This window comes from Megalobrama amblycephala, linkage group LG17 (assembly GCF_018812025.1).
Source record: "Megalobrama amblycephala isolate DHTTF-2021 linkage group LG17, ASM1881202v1, whole genome shotgun sequence".
NCBI lineage: Eukaryota > Metazoa > Chordata > Actinopteri > Cypriniformes > Xenocyprididae > Megalobrama > Megalobrama amblycephala.
This window is the reverse complement of record NC_063060.1, coordinates 41,856,461-41,874,078: the sequence shown is the minus strand read 5'-3', so window position 1 is coordinate 41,874,078 and position 17,618 is coordinate 41,856,461. Positions and strand designations below refer to the sequence as shown.

Below are 17,618 nucleotides of genomic sequence, written 5' to 3'. Positions count from 1 at the left end.
AATTTTATTTGAAAGTGAACTAATCCTTTAAGGTTGAACCACTGCAGTTTTAACAATGTCTATAGTACCTTTCTGGACCTTGAAAGTGTTGATTATATTGCTGTCTATGGACGAGTCATATACCTCTCGGGTTTCATCAAAAATATCTTAATTTGTGTTTCAAAGATGAATTAAGGTCTTACAGGTGTGGAACGACATGAGGGTGAGTAATTAATGACAGAATTTTCATTTTTGGGGGAACTAACCCTTTAAGAAAAGAAATATGATTATTTGTAAAAGGAAATTTGATTATTTAAATATAATTAACATTTAAAAGGATAAATTAATGCAAAATTTGTCATCATTTACTCACTGTCATAATGATCAAAACCTGTATCTTTCCTCATAAAAGAAGACATTTTGCAAAATTATGTCTTTTTGTCCGTACAATTGAAGTCAAAACTGTTACCAACATTCTTCAAAATATCTTATTATGTGTTCCATAGAAGAAATAAATGCATGCAGGATTGGAACGACAAAACAGTGAGTAAACCATGACAAAATGTTCATTTTTAGGTGAGCGATCACTTTAAAATCAGAAGACTGAATGTCTGAAGCAGCAAATCAACACAGAGGAAACAAATAGTGAAAAACATTATTTTTTTATTTTAGAAAACAAAACAAAACAGAAAAAAAAGGTTTTTGCTTCCAAACACAAACTTTTTGAGAGTCAACACAGTGCTTGAACAATGGTCACATGCATACCAAGCTCAGCTGTTCAAACCCCAGTATAATAGTCCATAGGAGACTTGATTTCAGTTACATTTTGAAGAGTGAAAAGGACATACAAATTAAAAACATTGTATGTTCAATCTCTGCCTGATGTTCCGGCAACCCGGCTATAGAAGTGCGCAACAAAGGCTGGGTCCTTTTCCTCTAAGCTGGTCACAAAGGCATTTCTCTCCCCTTCACTCCATGAATCAAACCACTGAGTCCATAGTCTTAACTGGCATTCAAAAATGTTGGGTGGGCGATCATTCACCTGAAATGCAGAGAGGATACCCGTGTTAACATACAGATCTGCCTACAAACATCTTTTGATATGCATGGATGGATAGAAAGAAAAAAAATAAGTCACCTGTAGTGTGTTTAGCTGGTCTAATAAACTAGACACCTTTCCAGGCACGGCCTTTGAGATCAGATCTTCCAGAAAGCGGTGCTTCTGGACCGTGTTCCAGCCGAAAAACCAACCGAGTACACATCTTTGCTCCTGAAGCGTCACGAAAGACAGCGGCACAGAGTCTTCTCTGGAGGACACGTTGAGGGATGTGCAGGACAGTGCTTCCAGACGCTGGGGGACGATGCCTCCTGAGGCAGGGGGAAAGTCTGTGATGGAGACTGGAGGATGGGTTGACCAACCTTGTCCATCAGACATTCCTAACTGTGTAATGGTGTGCTTAGAGACCTGTGTATGGGACAGATCCTCCACTGTCATGGATGCATCTGGCTGGCCTGAGCCTTGTAAAGCCTGGTGGAACCAAGCCATTTCTGATAAGGTCAGAAAAAGGAGGGTTTCAGTGGGCTTATCTTTATGAAGAAACAGGTTGTTAAAGTACTTACAGTTGAACTGAAATATTGAATAAGGCACTTTAACATACATCATTGCTTCGTAAAACTGTTAGTTTTGCATCGTATCACGACTGTAATGTTAGTATGCAACACTTCCTTGTTATGATACACTGTGTTTGCTAACGTCAGATTGCTAGCCGACCAAAACAAACGAGTAAACTCAGTTTTGTAAATATTACTCGAGTCAAAATGTCATTTTAAATAAAACGTCACCTTTTCTTAGTTGGATTTGTCACCTTCCGTCGAAAAAAGCATGTTGTTACTTTCAACGTCGGTAGGGGAAATAATCTCGAAAGCGGAGCCGCTCGATGTGTTCAATAAGCCGCTCGCTTTGGCTGTAACAGCGGGGGGTTTGCAATGTTGTGATGTCCTTTCGTGAAACGAACCGTTCTTTTGGATCGGATCTTTTCACATTGTTCACAAAACCTGTCTGAACGTCTCGTTGACGAATCGGACTGAACGAGTTTACTGTAATTTACTGAATCATTCTTTCGAATCAACTCGTTCGATTCGTTGAACTGAGAATCGGCTCTTTTGAACATGATTCAGGGCATGCCGTGTGATACACAGAATCTCAAGATCCGAAATTGTATTTATTCTTTTTAAATAATAATAATAATAAGATTTTCCTCACATAATGGAAATTCTGGTTAACTTTGACGAGAGGGACATTCTAAACACTTAAAGGGTTAGTTCACCCAAAAATGAAAATAATGTAATTAATTACTCACCCTCATGTCGTTCCACACCCATAAAGCCTTTGTTCATCTTCAAAACGCAAATTAAGATATTTTTGACGAAATCCGATGGCTCAGTGAGACCTCTATTGAGAGCAAAATTCAAACTCTAAAGATCCATAAAGGTACTAAAAACATATTTGAAACAGTTCATGTGAGTTCAGTGGTTCTTTCATAATATTATAAAGCAACAAGAATACTTTTTGTGCACCAAAAAAAAAAACCCAAAATAAAGACTTTTCAACAATATCTATATTGGCCAATTTCAAAACACTGCTTCAGAGCTTTATGAATCGAATCAGTGAATCAGAGCGCCAAAGTCACGTGATTTCAGCAGTTTAGTTTGATAGGAAATCTGAATCACTGATTCGAAACAAAAGATTCATAAAGTATTTTTTATTGTTGAAAAGTCGTTATTTCGTTTATTTTGGCACACAAAAAGTATTCTCGTCGCTTTATAATATTAAGGTAGAATCACTGAACTCACATGAACTGTTTTAAATATGTCTTTAGTAGCTTTCTGGACTTCGAGAGTTTGAATTGCTTTGCTCTCACTAGAGGCCTCACTGAGCCATCGGATTTCATCAACAATATCTTAATTTGTGTTCTGAAGATGAATGAAGGTCTTACGGGTGTGGAACAACATGAGGGTGAGTAATAAATTACATTATTTTCATTTTTGGGTGAACTAACTCTTTAACATGGAATATTGGGGACCCAATTACAACCCACGTTTCAACACAAAATACAAACATGACGCGCTTATGCATTGTCCTCCATAGAAAACCATTACATAGCAAGTACGTAACGCGGCTGTGCTAATACAATTATATTAAATTGCCTTTATCAGTATACAACTTCTTATTAATAATACATAGGGGAGTGTGGGGTAAAATGAGCCAGTGGGTAAGTTGACCCACCGCTTGTATCCTGGCAACCGTACACTTTTATTGTCATGTGACCATATATTTTGGAACTACCCATCATTTCTGCCAGACTGTGAAAAGGAAGAAGCACATGGAAGGAGTGGAAGGCGCCAGTTTACTTTAAAAACTGTTTTTAGCTTGTCAAAGTAAAATTTTAGGATAACAGATGTAATGGCTGTAACATCAAAGCACATTTTTCCCAAATCTAAAAATATTTATGATACATATTGGTGATTTAGCAAACATGCAAATCATTTAGCTAATAAATATTAGCCTGAATTGGTAAGCTATTTATTTTTTTCCCCAAAATGGCAGCTATGGGGCAAAGCGAGCCAAATGTTGTGGGGTAAATTGAGCCAGTGTTTTAACTTACCCCACCATAAGGCAATGAATTAAGTTAAATCTCAAGTATAAACTGGTATAATTTCATTGTAATATTACACAATTAGTTTAGTTTATCTTTATTTTTGAGTTTATTTGATAAGAAGTACACCAAATTCTTCTCTGATACAAATCAGATGATGTTTAATCATATATATCTTTCTACCTGTAATGGCCTAACATGGTCGACATTGCAAAAAAACGACCATGTTTATTAATTTCAGTGACATTTCTTCATGCTAATTTAGTTTTTATGTAATTTTACTCAACAAACTCTCTGTTCAGTCTGTTTTTGGGAAGGTTACAAGAAATGCAAACAATTAAAGATACTGAAATTTCAGCTTCATTTGGTTGGTTTTATGTTGTTTAAGTTAGCTTTAAGAAAAGAAATATGATTATTTATGAAAATGAAATTTGATTATTAAATTAGTTTTTAAAAGAGGTAAATTATCTTTACAATTGGGTTTGGTTCAGATTTAGATGGTCAGTTTACACCCAGATGGTGCAACTTACGCCTAACCTGGGGTAAACTGAGCCACACTTTTTTAAAATAAATTTTGTCATAGATGTATTCTGGACATTTAAAGGGTTAGTTCACCCAAAAATGAAAATAATGTCATTTATTACTCACGCTCATGCCATTTCACACCTGTAAGACCTTCGTTAATCTTCAGAACACAAATTAAGATATTTTTGTTGAAATCCGATGGCTCAGTGAGGCCTGCATAGCCAGCAATGACATTTCCTCTCTCAAGATCCATTAATGTACTAAAAACATATTTAAATCGGTTCATGTGAGTACAGTGGTTCAATATTAATATTATAAAGTGACGAGGATATTTTTGCTTCGGAGCGTTATGAATCTTTTGTGTCGAATCAGCAGTTCAGAGCACCAGAGTCATGTGATTTCAGCAGTTTGGCGGTTTGACACGTGATCCGAATCATGATTCGACATGCTGATTCATAACGCTCTGAAGCTTCCTGAAGCAGTGTTTTGAAATTGGCCATCACTATATAAGTCGTTATTTATTTATTTTTTTTGGCGGACCAAAAATATTATCGTCACTAACGCTATCAGCATTTTTCTCTACATAAAAAAAACCTATTAAGCCTATACAGAAAATATATCTTATTGATGTAATATAAATAATATCTTATTGATGATGCATACAAGCACATAAACAGTATAAACGCATAGACATTTGTTTGCCTTATGTTAAAAAAGAATATGAAATAACTAGAAGCATTACAATTATCTGACAAAAATACATGTTTATTGCCTGTTACTTCCTAAAACATCAAAAACAACTTTGATGTTCTCCCTCCGCCTCTTCCGGAAGCGCTCGTGGCGCGCTGACGTCGGTGAGGAAGGCGTTGCGGTCCGCGCGAGCTACAGAACGAGCGAAGGGAATCAAGATGGCGGACCTCGAAGACGTTACGCTGGACGGGAGGCCGCTCCATTCGCTCCGGGTGGCGGATTTGAAAGCGGCATTGGAAGAAAGAGGGCTTCCGAAAAGCGGACAGAAGAATGCTCTCATCAAGAGGCTCAAAGGGGTGAGTGGGAGATGCTGTTTTCTCGGCTCCGCAGAGTCCGAAGACCGTGATTCGGAGGCCGAGCGTCGGTGGTCTCTGGCTAGCTGCTAGCGCGCACTAGCTGGGGTGCTCATGCAGTTTGTAGTGTGTCATCATGCCCCCCCGCTGTCGCTTGTTTGTGTGTATGTGTGTGACACGTAAAAGCGCCGTTTATTTTCTAAGCATGTGAGTTTTGGGATGGCCCAGACGCCGCGGAGTGTTCGGGGCGATGCGGTTGTGTTTACAAGTCTCTGGATGTCTGTGAACTGTGAGGTTTTTAAGTTGTCGGCGGGTTCGCGCTTTGTTAGTGCATAAGGTGTTGGGGGGTGGGGGTTATGAAACGGGGGCGCGCTTACCAAAAAGTCCTTTAAATGTTATTTTTTTTAAAGAATAAACGCGTCTTACCTCTTGAATGTCATGTGCTTTTGCTGAAATAAACAGTGAGGTCGCATCGCAGTTGCTTTGCGTCGGTGGGAGGATTTGATTGATTGATGTGCCGCGCGCGCAGCAGCTGCTTTGAAGTTTGATCTGAAGTTGCTTGTTACTGAACAGATGTAAACATATGTCACTTTCCTGTTTGGGCTCTTTATTATCTTCTTTCGTGCACTTGCTTTTTTGATGTATGATGAAATCAAGTTATTTAAATAAATCTATGGTGCATGATTCATTAATCAACACCAATAAACAATCAATGAATTCTTTTTGTATTGATGACTGCCTTTATTCTTGGGTCATTCACTCTGATCCATGCAAACCTCAGATATTCATGATGAATAATAACTGCTTGTGTACAGTAGTGGGCAAAAGTGATGTCTGTGATATCTTATATTATTAAAAATGTGCTAAATATTTTGTAAGCATATTGCATAGTTGATTTGTTTGTATTGCAGTGAAACTTGTGTGGATATAATTTTTGGCCAGGATGACAGAAATTATGAATGCATGCAAAAATAGAGAAGTAATAAAATATTAATAACTAATTAATTTTGTAGTCAATGTATGCTTTTTCACGTGAGCTTTTTGTTTTTTTTTATGCAGTTTTTTGCATAGTAAAATAAATCTTGTAGCTGTAGTAGCCAAATAACTTTGACAGTGTTTTGTTCATATTTATATATATTTTTTTTAAATTGTTTTTTATATATATAATGTAAATTCTGTCATTTATTACTCACCCTCATGTCGTTCCACACCTGTAAGACCTTTGTTAAACTTCGGAACGCAAATTAAGATATTTTTGTTGAAATCCGATGGCTCCGTGAGGCCTCCATAGGGAGCAATGACATTTCCTCTCTCAAGATCCATTAATGTACTAAAAACATATTTAAATCGGTTCATGTGAGTACAGTGGTTCAATATTAATATTATAAAGCGACGAGAAATTTTTTGGTGTGCCAAAAAAACAAAATAATGACTTATATAGTGATGGCTGATTTCAAAACACTGCTTCAGGAAGCTTCAGAGCGTTATGAATCGGCGTATCGAATCATGATTCGGATCGTGTGTCAAACCACCAAACTGCTGAAATCACGTGACTTTGGCGCTCCGAACTGCTGATTCGACACGCTGATTCATTACGCTCCGAAGCTTCCTGAAGCAGTGTTTTGAAATCAGCCATCACTATATAAGTCATTATTTTGTTTTTTTGGCGCACCAAAAAATTTCTCGTCGCTTTATAATATTAATATTGAACCACTGTACTCGCATGAACCGATTTAAATATGTTTTTAGTACATTAATGGATCTTGAGAGAGGAAATGTCATTGCTTCCTATGGAGGCCTCACAGAGCCATCGGATTTCAACAAAAATATCTTAATTTGTGTTCTGAAGATTAATGAAGGTCTTACGGGTGTGGAACGGCATGAGGGTGAGTAATAAATGACAGAATTTTAATTTTTGGGTGAACTAACCCTTTAAAGGGATAGTTCACCCAAAAATGAAAATTTGATGTTTATCTGCTTACCCCCAGGGCATCCAAGATGTAGGTGACTTTGTTTCTTCAGTAGAACACAAATGATGATTTTTAACTCCAACCGTTGATGTCTGTCAGTCTTATAATGCGAGTCAATGGTCACACAGTTTATAAGAGTCAATAAACATGCACAGACAAATCCAAATTAAACCCTGCGGCTCGTGACGGCACACTGATGTCCTAAGACACGAAACGATCGGTTTGTGCAAGAAACCGAACAGTATTTATATCATTTTTTACCTCTAAAACACCACTATGTCCAACTGCGTTCAGCAGTCGCTTGGTGATGTCTGATCGCGCTCTGACAGCAGAAGTGATGTCTAGCACTCATTGAAGTATAAGCGCGAGACATCACTGCCGTTGTCAGAGCGCGATCAGACATCACCAAGCGATTCGCATTATAAGACTGACAGACATCAACGGTTGGAGTTAAAAATCATAATTTGTGTTCTACTGAACAAACAAAGTCACCTACATCTTGGATGCCCTGGGGGTAAGCAGATAAACATCAAATTTTCATTTTTGGGTGAACTATCCCTTTAAATTGAACTTGTATGGTTATTAAAAACAAATATCCCCTTTTGACATCACTTTTGGCCACTTTTGTATGTGTCCATGAAGTTAAGAAATATAATCAGCACTGTTTACTTCTACTTGTGCCAAGTGTACTTAAGTATTTAGTATAGATAACTGAAGTGTGTTTGTCATTCTGCATGTGCAACAGGCTCTCATGTTGGAGAACCTTCAGAAAACCTCCACTCATCACATTGGCCTGCAGCCTAACTCCCGGGTGAGCTCAACTGAGATGTTTTACAGTCGAAATAAGCGTGTTACTGTTTGTTCTTGTGTGGATGACTTAACTGCACTACAACAAGTGTACCATTTTGGATTTCCTGTGTGTTTGTTTAGATTGGGGAGGAAATGAGTCAGAACAGCTTCATTAAACAGTACCTGGCCAAACAGCAAGAGCTTCTCAGGCAGCGATTGGAGAGAGAGGCACGAGAGGCAGCTGAAACTGATGGTGAGTATCTGAAACCAAATAACGCAAATAAAATTAACTTGTACCTGTGTGTGTGTGTGTGTGTGTGTGTGTGTGTGTGTGTTTTTTAAGCTGAATGTCTGTAACAAATGTTGTTAGCCAACAGAGATGATGCATCCTTGCATAAATAGTGGTAAAGGTGAACTATAGAAACACTAAAGACTCTAAAATGTACAAATACATTCAACATATGCTAACATGTAGTTTTTCTTAATGCACAATGTTTTGGTATTGCATAGGGATGTGGACATGCCAAATTGGTCTTGTTTTTTTGTTTGTTTTTTTAAATTGTAAAACATGGTTATTATGCAAGGTATTTTTGTTGTATTTTGATTCAAGTAAACAAATTATATGAAATTATGGGAAATTATGTATATGAATTCTGTATTGAAATCTTTGCACAGTAACCTTTTTATCTTTGTACTTTTATTTCTAATATGTTATTCTGAAATGCATTTTAAATTATTAAAATATCTTGAAATACTAACATTTTTTTAAAAACATTTAATTTAAAAAAATAATTGTACTGTTTAGACCTGAAATGGCTGTGAACCTGTCAATTATCATTGATTCAAGTTATTCATCATTTAGACTTCGTTATTTATTTATATTTAGGAACAGACCATGAAGACCACACAGAGGCCAATGACAGCATCTGTGCTGCCCCTAACCAGGTTAGAAATATTATCAATCCTTTGTTTCCACAGTGTTTGCTCAGGTTTGAATTCTTACGAAATAAATATTTTTTGTAGTCATGCAAGGTAAGGAAAAATATTATTTCTTTAGACATTTGTTGCATTGTCCAGATTGTTAACTTGGGATCAAAAGAGACCTTTTTGGGCCTAAACTTACCTTCCACGTCCAACACATGTATTTCCACCAGGATGTTGCTCCCTCCTTAGTCGACCAACACAAAGGAGGTGCAGCAGTTGGGGTGACTGCCAGTGAGAATGATGAGCTCAGAGAAAAAGAATCACCCGGGCAGCCGTCCCCCTCCACACCTGCCCAGCCTGGTGCAATAGCCTCTTTGTCGGTGCGGGTTGTTGGTGAAAGAGGACCGACTTCAAGCCATGTACTGGCCGACAGTGATGATGACAGCGAAGGTGGGGATGACAATGATGGCGAAGAGGAAGAGTGGAACGCCAAAGCTCAACGGAGTCGTCGAGCACAGCCTCCAAAAAGCCAACCGGTGAGGGAAAGATCTGGTGGCTCGCAGCAGCAACAGCAGCAGCCGCCCCCCCAACACATACCTTTACTATCACAGCAGCTCAGACAGCCCACTCCTCCCCCATCTCCTCCTCCTGAACTCTCTTTTCCTCTCCCAGACACCCCTAAACAGAGCCCCCCTAGTCCTGGAGAGCCCCCATCTAGACAGCGCATATCTAGCTCTTCGAGCTCTGGTAGTTCCAGTAGTGACAGTCGTAGCAGTAGCCCTGAACCAGCAGGTGACTCCACAGAACGCAGACCAGGCCCGTTGACCTTACTGGCACGCAAAATGGAGTCTGAGGGAGCTTTCTCTGGGGCGGGAAAGCGTGATAGGGAGGGAATTGATGGACAGAGAAGCCACCAAGAGGGAGTTGTATCCGCAATTACCCATACGGCTAATGCAGCGTCAGTTCTGTCATATCCTAGTTCAGTGATCTCCAACCAAGGTGTTAGTGTCGTTAGGACAGCTGTGACAGAGGAGAGTGATGGCACAAAGCAGGATGAGGGTAGTCATCTGTTATGGGAGCAAGATAGCAAAAGGAAGGAAAGGAACAGAGAACAAGAGAGGCTGAAAGCCCTAGAGAAGGAGAGAAAGGAAAGGGAGAGGGTATTGGAAGAAGAGCGAGCACGCGTTTTGGAACGGGAAAGACAGGAACGAGAAGAAGCTCTGAAACAGGAGAGGGAGAGGGCTTTACAGCGGGAAAGGGAGGAGAAAGAAAAGGCCTTGCAGCGGGAGAGAGAAGAGAGGGAGAGGTTAGAGAGAGAACGAGCATTAGAGCAAGAACGACTCGAGAGAGAAGCTTTGGAACGAGAGAGGCAAGAAAAGGAGAGAATGGAGAGAGAGAGGCTGGAGAAAGAAAGGCAAGAACGAGAACAAGCCTTAGAGAGGGAGAGACAAGAACGAGAACGAGCTCTAGAGAGGGAGAGATTGGAGAGAGAGCGCCTTGAGAAGGAACGACAAGAACGAGAACAAGCTCTGGAGAGGGAGAGATTGGAGAAAGAGCGGCTTGAGAAGGAAAGGCAAGAACGAGAGCAAGCTCTGGAGAGGGAGAGATTGGAGAAAGAGCGGCTTGAGAAGGAAAGGCAAGAACGAGAGCAAGCTCTAGAGAGGGAGAGATTGGAGAAAGAGCGGCTTGAGAGGGAAAGACAAGAACGAGAACAAGCTCTGGAGAGGGAGCGATTGGAGAAAGAGCGGCTTGAGAAGGAAAGGCAAGAACGAGAACAAGCTCTAGAGAGGGAGAGATTGGAGAAAGAGCGGCTTGAGAAGGAAAGGCAAGAACGAGAACAAGCTCTAGAGAGGGAGAGATTGGAGAAAGAGCGGCTTGAGAAGGAAAGAAAAGAACGGGAACAAGCTATAGAGAGGGAGAGATTGGAGAAAGAGCGGCTTGAGAAGGAAAGACAAGAACGAGAACAAGCTCTAGAGAGGGAGAGATTGGAGAAAGAGCGGCTTGAGAAGGAAAGGCAAGAACGAGAACAAGCTCTAGAGAGGGAGAGATTGGAGAAAGAGCGGCTTGAGAAGGAAAGGCAAGAACGAGAGCAAGCTTTGGAGAGAGAGAGACAAGAAAGAGAACAAGCCCTAGAGAAGGAGAGGAAGGAGAAAGAAAAGCAAGAACGAGAGCAAGCTTTGGAGAGAGAGAGACTGGAAAGAGAAGCTGCTTTGGAGAAAGAGAGACAAGAAATTGAGAGGGCCAAAGAACAGGAAAGGCTGGAGAAAGAGAGGGCTTTGGAAAAAGAAGCTGCTCTGGAACGCAAGAGGCAGGAGCGAGAAAGGCTTGAGAAGGAGAAAGCTTTGGAAGAAGAGCGTGAAAGAGAAGCGCAGAGAAAAGCAGAGGAAGATCGAGCATTGGAAAAACAGAGAGAGAAGCAGGAGAGTGCTTTGAAAGAAGAGAAGCAGAGAGCCTTGAAGGAGAGCGAAAGGTTGTTGGAGCAAAAAAGAGTGCAGGAGGAGAAAGAAAAGGCTTTGAAACACGAAAAAGAAACGCATGAAAAAGAGGAGGAACGAGAGAAAGAAAGCCGTCTTCCTCCATGGAAGCGTGGTCGTGATATCGGTGGTTTCTCTTGTCCAGCTACCCATCCTGTTTCTCTCGAGAGTCCATCGGAGAAGCCAGACGAAAGTGAGGCTGGGGAACCACAGAGTGCCGGCAAAGATGCTCGACCTTCAGAGTCTGTCCCACAACAGTCACCCACACTTGCAACACCACTATCCCCTCAATCTTCCTCTAAGAAGTCCCGCTTCCTTAGAGATGCTCCTCTGACGGTTCCTCTCCCATGCTCTCCAACTTCTGTGCTGAAGAGGCCTCGTACTTTCTCAGACAGCCCGATGCCACAAGCCCCCTCAATTCCATTAGCATCTAAATCTGGGGAACCAGTGCATGAAGATGCTGTTCACGCCCCTCAAACATCAGTCCTTGTTGCAGCACCTCATGAGCTTGAGAGCAAGACCCCTGAGTTGGCCGCCAAAAAACATGCACCACAAGAGGAAGAAAAGATGGAGACATCAAAGGACAGTGAGGCAAGCAAAGACACTAAACATGAGATGCTCAAAAAAATTGAGGATGAGAAGAAAAGAGGAAGGGAAAGGGTAAAGAAGGAGGTGGAGAAAAAAGAAAGAAAATCATCATCCTCTAGCGATTCATCTTCATCTGACTCGGATTCTGGGTCTTCATCCTCCTCTCGCTCCTCCAGTTCATCATCATCGTCATCATCGGAGGAGGAGAAAAGTCGTCCCACTTCAGGTGGTAGGAGGGTGAGTGGTTCAAATGTTCTTGCTCGCTCTCTCTTTAAACACTTTGGAGACATCCCTCATGAGTATTGTAATCATTAAGTGTCCAAATTCATCTAATTACATGCTTCTCAAATAGCTTCAGACAGCTATGCGGTACAATAAGTGGCAGAAGAACATTAGAGAACTGGCATAGAGTTGCATGAACTTAAGATAGATTGCCTGAGCTATTAGGATTTTTTATTTCATGACTCCATTTTTGTTAACCCTTGTCAGTTGTCTTTTGCATTCCTCTGAATGTGTTAACTTCTAATACTGAGTTACTGAGTCAATTGTTCTATTATCTCAAAGAAAACAATCGTCCACTTACAATGGAAGTCTATGAGGCCAAAATGGGGTGTGTTGCTCCATAGACTTGCAGTGTAAGCACATAACTGTCTGTATGTGGTGTTTTTTTTATGCAAATTGCAAAGAAAATAGTTGAAATTATTTTCTGTGATAGAGTATAAGTTGTATATAATTCAATTGTGATAAATAGGCTTTTATTTTAATATAATTGAATTGTTAATAATTCACTTAATTGGCTTGAATTGCATGCTATTATGCCTACATGCAACTCTCTTTTATGTGCCCACAAAAGCATTTCTTAAACATTTACTTTCCATCTTCCTCAGTCTAAAGAGGTCCAGAAAGATTCTTCATCTCAGCCCACAGAAAAAGTTGGTCAAACTGTGGCTGTGACTGAAAAGCCTCCTACATCCCAGCGCAAAAAACGAGTCTTCACAGAGCAGGAGGAGAAAGACGTGTGCAATGAGGATGTCATCCAAACCAAGGTCAGTAAGCAACCAACTTTTGGTAATATAACTTGGTTCTTACACCCTAAGTCTAGTAGCAGTAATAATCTTCTGCTACTTTCTTAGATTGTCATCTGCTAGACTCAAGGCCCCAATATACTCATGGCAAAGTTCTTTTTCGTTCTTCGTTTAGGGGTAAAACGAAGTTCAAAATACATGAGAAGCGATATACTGTTATCGAACATCTGACGCCACCCACACTGCTGAGAGCGGTGTTTTAATGAATATGTAAATGTGCTGCAAGCTTTCCTCTCCGTAACAAAATAGACGCAACAAAAATGAGAAAACAGTAAGCATTTTTTATAGAAAGCATAAGAAAATCATCTGATCATAACAACATGGTTATGTCAGCAGAAGCTCTACAAATTAGCACTCCAGTAAAATCACGTCACGTTTATTTATATGGCATTTTATTGCTTAAAAGCAAGTAGCTTTACAGTATAAAACATGAAAAACAGTGTCAGTGCGTCAATTCATCAGAAGCACAACTTCATTTCTACTATAAAGCGGCTATCAGTATTCATGTTTTCACCCGCGGAGATCTTACCTTGATGGACTCAACAGGTGAAATGAGTCCGAGAAGAGTTCCATGTGAAAGAAGGTGGAGCCTCAGCGCACACCTCCGATTATGTTATTGTCACGGACCAATGGTAGTACAAAGGTGTTTTTGCAGCTGGAACGAACTTCCAGCCATTTCAAACTCACAAAACGAACTTAATTTTAGCCTGAAATTACGTCACAGTTCGTTCTTCGATTTAGTTTGAAGTATATCGGGGCCTTCAGTCTACTCTAAGAAACTGGCCATAAACATTTTTATAAACTGTACTTTTTCTGTACACTTTAGAAACCCTGCCTTGAACTCCACGATGAGAAGATGGAAACAAGGAGAAAGGATGATATTGAGGAAGATGACACTAACAAAGACACTACCAGGTCTGTTTGTTTTCTACTTTGATTATACTTGTGCACCAGAAATGAGGGATTGAATGAACACATTACTTAGCAACTAAAAAGGGATAAACAACATCCAAACAGAGATGAAATATGGTCATTATGAGATGGGTTAAGATAAAAGCTTGTTATTTTACAGTTGTAAGGTCTTCATGTACAGTTGGTGAAATGTTTTGGCTGCTCAAGTACCTGTAAATACAAAATTTTATCCTGTCATGTGGAATTAAATAATTGTCATGTACTGCCAATTGGATCCAGTTACGCCAGCAATATGCAACAACCAGTTATTTAAAGACAGAACATTGTTGAAGCATCAAAGAGCCAGTGTTTATGCTATGCTACAAATATCTTATTTATAATTGTCTTAGTTGCACATTAAACTTTGATAGGATAAAGTATTTTAAAATTTCATGCATCTTTAAATCACCCAAATAGCTGTGTGAAGTAATGCATAATGAGAAAGCAGATGGGGAATTATAATTGTTGTCATTACATGGCTGTTTTTCCCACTTCACATTAGAGCTGCTTAATTTTCTCATGTTTCTGAATAGACAACTAAACAGAATAACATTATTTAGTACAGGTTCTGACAAAATGTTAATTGCTGTAGTTAATTTACTAATATTTAATTAATTTGAATTAATTATTTTTTTTAAATCTGTTTAAATGAATGATTTAATGACTTGATGAATCAGTGTTTTGAATGGATCTCTTGAATGAATGATTCAGTGACAAATTTAAGTCACTTGTCGCCACCTACTGGTGTAACAATGTTATTGATACAATCTTTACTTGACGCTCAAGTTACTTTCAAAAGGTGATTTATTCTAATTTCATCACTACCTTAGACATCAGTGTTCATATCCGAAATATAAACTTTTATCACAGTACTTCTGTGATCATTTGAATTACTGTAAAACAGAAATAATGATACTGTGTGGTTGAAAAGACTGTTTGTGAAGCCGTTTCATACCTTTACATGACAACTGCTCTCTCTGGGTCAGCGGCAGCACCAACGCAGATCTGAATGTGATCGTACTTGTCAAAGGTTTAATAGTCAGGCGAATCAGAATAAGATCGCTTCGGTGTTTGTCTGAATCGAGATTGCAATCTTTTAACGATTAATCTCACAGCTCTACTTCATTACATGCATCACCTTTGTAGTATGTAACTGAATTTTACCCCTGAGAATTTCATGTTTTTATGGACGAATAAAGAAACCAAATACAACGTATAAAACCAACCAGCAAACCCTTAATTTATCCCCTTAATATTTTAAGTTGATCCACATGAAAAAAATACTATAGTAATTTATAGTAAATACTATTTACTATAGTAAATTGTAGTATACTGTTTATATTATAGTATTTACAACTCTTTATTGAATGCTACAGCATACTGTAGTATGAACTATAGATAAACTGTAATAAATACTGTAGTAGTTTTTACTACAGTAAACTGTAGTGTATATTGTAGTATAATATACCCTATAGTTGTATAAAAATTAAGTACCCAATACTGTAAAGTACTTTGTTTATATTACTATAGTTGATATATTACCACATCAACTATAGAATTACCACAACAATCTAATTACGTACTTTACTATAAATTACTATAGTATTTTTATTTTTTTTTATGTGGGGAATGTTTTGTATTTTGCGACAAAATCAGCGAATCGTTTTTGAACCACTTGATCGAACAAACCGATTCACCTCAAACGATTTGGACTTTCCAAGACAATACAATAAATCGCCACAGCTTAAAGGGTTACGTTAGTTCGCCCAAAAATGAAAATAATGTCATTAATTACTTACCCTTATGCCGTTCCACACCCGTAAGACCTTCGTTCATCTTAGGAACACAAATTAAGATATTTTTGATTTAAATCTGATGACTCAGTGAGGCCTGCATTCACAGCAATGACATTTCCTCTCTCAAGATCCATAAAGGTACTAAAAACATATTTAAATCAGTTCATGCGAGTACAGTGGTTCAATATTAATATTATAAAGCGACGAGAATATTTTTGGAGCGCCAAAAACAAAATAACGACTTATCGACAAAACTTAAAATTAACGAAATTATCTAGTGATGGATGGCCGATTTCAAAACACTGCTTCATGAAGCTTCAAAGCTTTACGAATCGAATCAGTGGTTCGAAGCGGCAAAGTCACGTGATTTCAGCAGTTCGGCGGTTTGATACGCGATCCGAATCACTGATTCGATTCAAAAGATTCATAATGCTCCGAAGCAGTGTTTTGAAATCGGCCATCACTCGATATTTTTTTTAAAAAAAGTCGTTATTTTGTTTCGTTTTGGCGCACAAAAAATATTCTCGTCGCTTTATAATATTAACCTAGAACCACTGAACTCACATTAACTGATTTAAATATGTTTTTAGTACATTAATGGATCTTGAGAGAGAAAATATCATTGTTCCCTATGCAGGCCTCACTGAGCCATCGGATTTAATCAAAAATATCTTAATTTGTGTTCTGAAGATGAACGAAGGTCTTACGGGTGTGGGACGACATAATTAATGACATCATTTTCATTTTTGGGTGAACTAACCCTTTAAAGACGCTCGGTTTACTATTGTGCTTCTAATGTAGTTAAGCTAGAAGCATCACTAGTTTATTTAATCCTACCCAAACCGGCACTTATGTAATTGTAAGAGCGCGTTATTGAAGTATGTGTAGATTACTGACAGGCAATCAGTGCGGCTGCCTCTCAGCCGGTGATAATGGGGTCCTGCTGCAGTGAGTCTCGCGCACCTCCCTTTCTCTCATCCAAACATGGCTGTACTGCGCGTTTAACCAATAACACGGGGCTCAAGGTGGCCCGATAGCGTTGAGCGAGCGGTTTTCAATGAATTCACGAAGTCCCGTCCGTTTGTAGTCATTAGAGAGGCGCTGATAGGTGCGTGATCTCACTGCTCACCCGGGAGGAAAGAGACGATGCTCAGCGCTACGCTCGTGCACTCGCACCCCACAATGCGGCGGAGCGCTGTTTGTCTTATGCATCTTTATGTGCTTGTGTGTTAGTATCAGGGCGAACTTTATTTGAATCGACTAGTATTTTGTTGGCCGTTCGAGCGATCTAAAAGGGAATGAGAGTAAAACAGCGACGCCTCGCCACGCGTGCCTCTAAACTCTGTGGGAAGAGCGCTGCGTTTAGTCGACATGTAGCCTGGAGCTTTAATTTGGAGGTCAATGTGAAACTGTATTCGCAAGGATATAGATACAGCCCAGAATTCCTAATGCTTTCTTTCTGGAGCTCTTGTTTTGTTGTAAAAGCAGGCCTGTGATTGTAGAGGTGATTGATCAATCTCTGTTTTGGATGTAGTGGATATTGTTGGGATATTAGTTTTTTCCCCCATCTGGAATTGATCATGAATCTAGCAGATTAGTAGCAAAAGTGTCACTTAAAGGGATAGTTCACCCAACAATCAATATTATCATCATTTATTCACTCTAATGCTGTTTCAATGTGCATGACATTTTTCTTGCGTGAAACACAAGATGAGATGTTAGGCAGAATATTAACCTCAGTCACTATGCACTTTCATTGAATTTTTTTTTACATACAATGAAAGTAAATGGTGACTGAGACTGTTTAACATCTCCTTTTGTGTTGAGGGTGAGTAAAA

At 39.2% G+C, this 17,618-nt stretch overlaps 2 protein-coding genes across 5 annotated transcripts in view; one reads left to right on the top strand and one right to left on the bottom strand.

Annotated features, from left to right (window-relative positions):
• Window positions 1–622: 622 nt before the first annotated feature.
• lg17h14orf119 (linkage group 17 C14orf119 homolog) lies at window positions 623–5,750 on the bottom strand. Of its 2 annotated transcripts, none has more exons than XM_048163811.1 (3): window positions 5,630–5,750; window positions 1,118–1,527; window positions 623–1,021 (listed from the first exon to the last, which is right to left on the bottom strand). In XM_048163811.1, exons 2-3 carry the CDS (start codon window positions 1,523–1,525, stop codon window positions 848–850), a joined length of 582 nt encoding a protein of 193 aa, XP_048019768.1. In that variant the 5' UTR covers window positions 1,526–1,527; window positions 5,630–5,750; the 3' UTR covers window positions 623–847. The 2 variants fall into 2 exon arrangements, with proteins under 2 accessions (XP_048019768.1, XP_048019767.1); XM_048163810.1 differs by lacking the exon at window positions 5,630–5,750 and adding an exon at window positions 1,822–2,134.
• acin1a (apoptotic chromatin condensation inducer 1a) overlaps window positions 4,986–17,618 on the top strand; it is a 27,159-nt gene continuing 14,526 nt past the window's right edge. For 2 of the 3 annotated variants that reach the window (XM_048163808.1, XM_048163807.1), the window contains exons 1-7: window positions 4,987–5,206; window positions 7,919–7,984; window positions 8,104–8,215; window positions 8,849–8,907; window positions 9,117–12,185; window positions 12,836–12,994; window positions 13,860–13,948. In XM_048163808.1, coding sequence (XP_048019765.1) covers window positions 5,069–5,206; window positions 7,919–7,984; window positions 8,104–8,215; window positions 8,849–8,907; window positions 9,117–12,185; window positions 12,836–12,994; window positions 13,860–13,948 — 3,692 coding nt within the window. In that variant the 5' untranslated portion in view covers window positions 4,987–5,068. Of the gene's footprint in view, window positions 5,207–7,918; window positions 7,985–8,103; window positions 8,216–8,848; window positions 8,908–9,116; window positions 12,186–12,835; window positions 12,995–13,859; window positions 13,949–17,618 lie in introns of all 3 variants that reach the window. The other variant, XM_048163809.1, reaches the window with a different exon arrangement.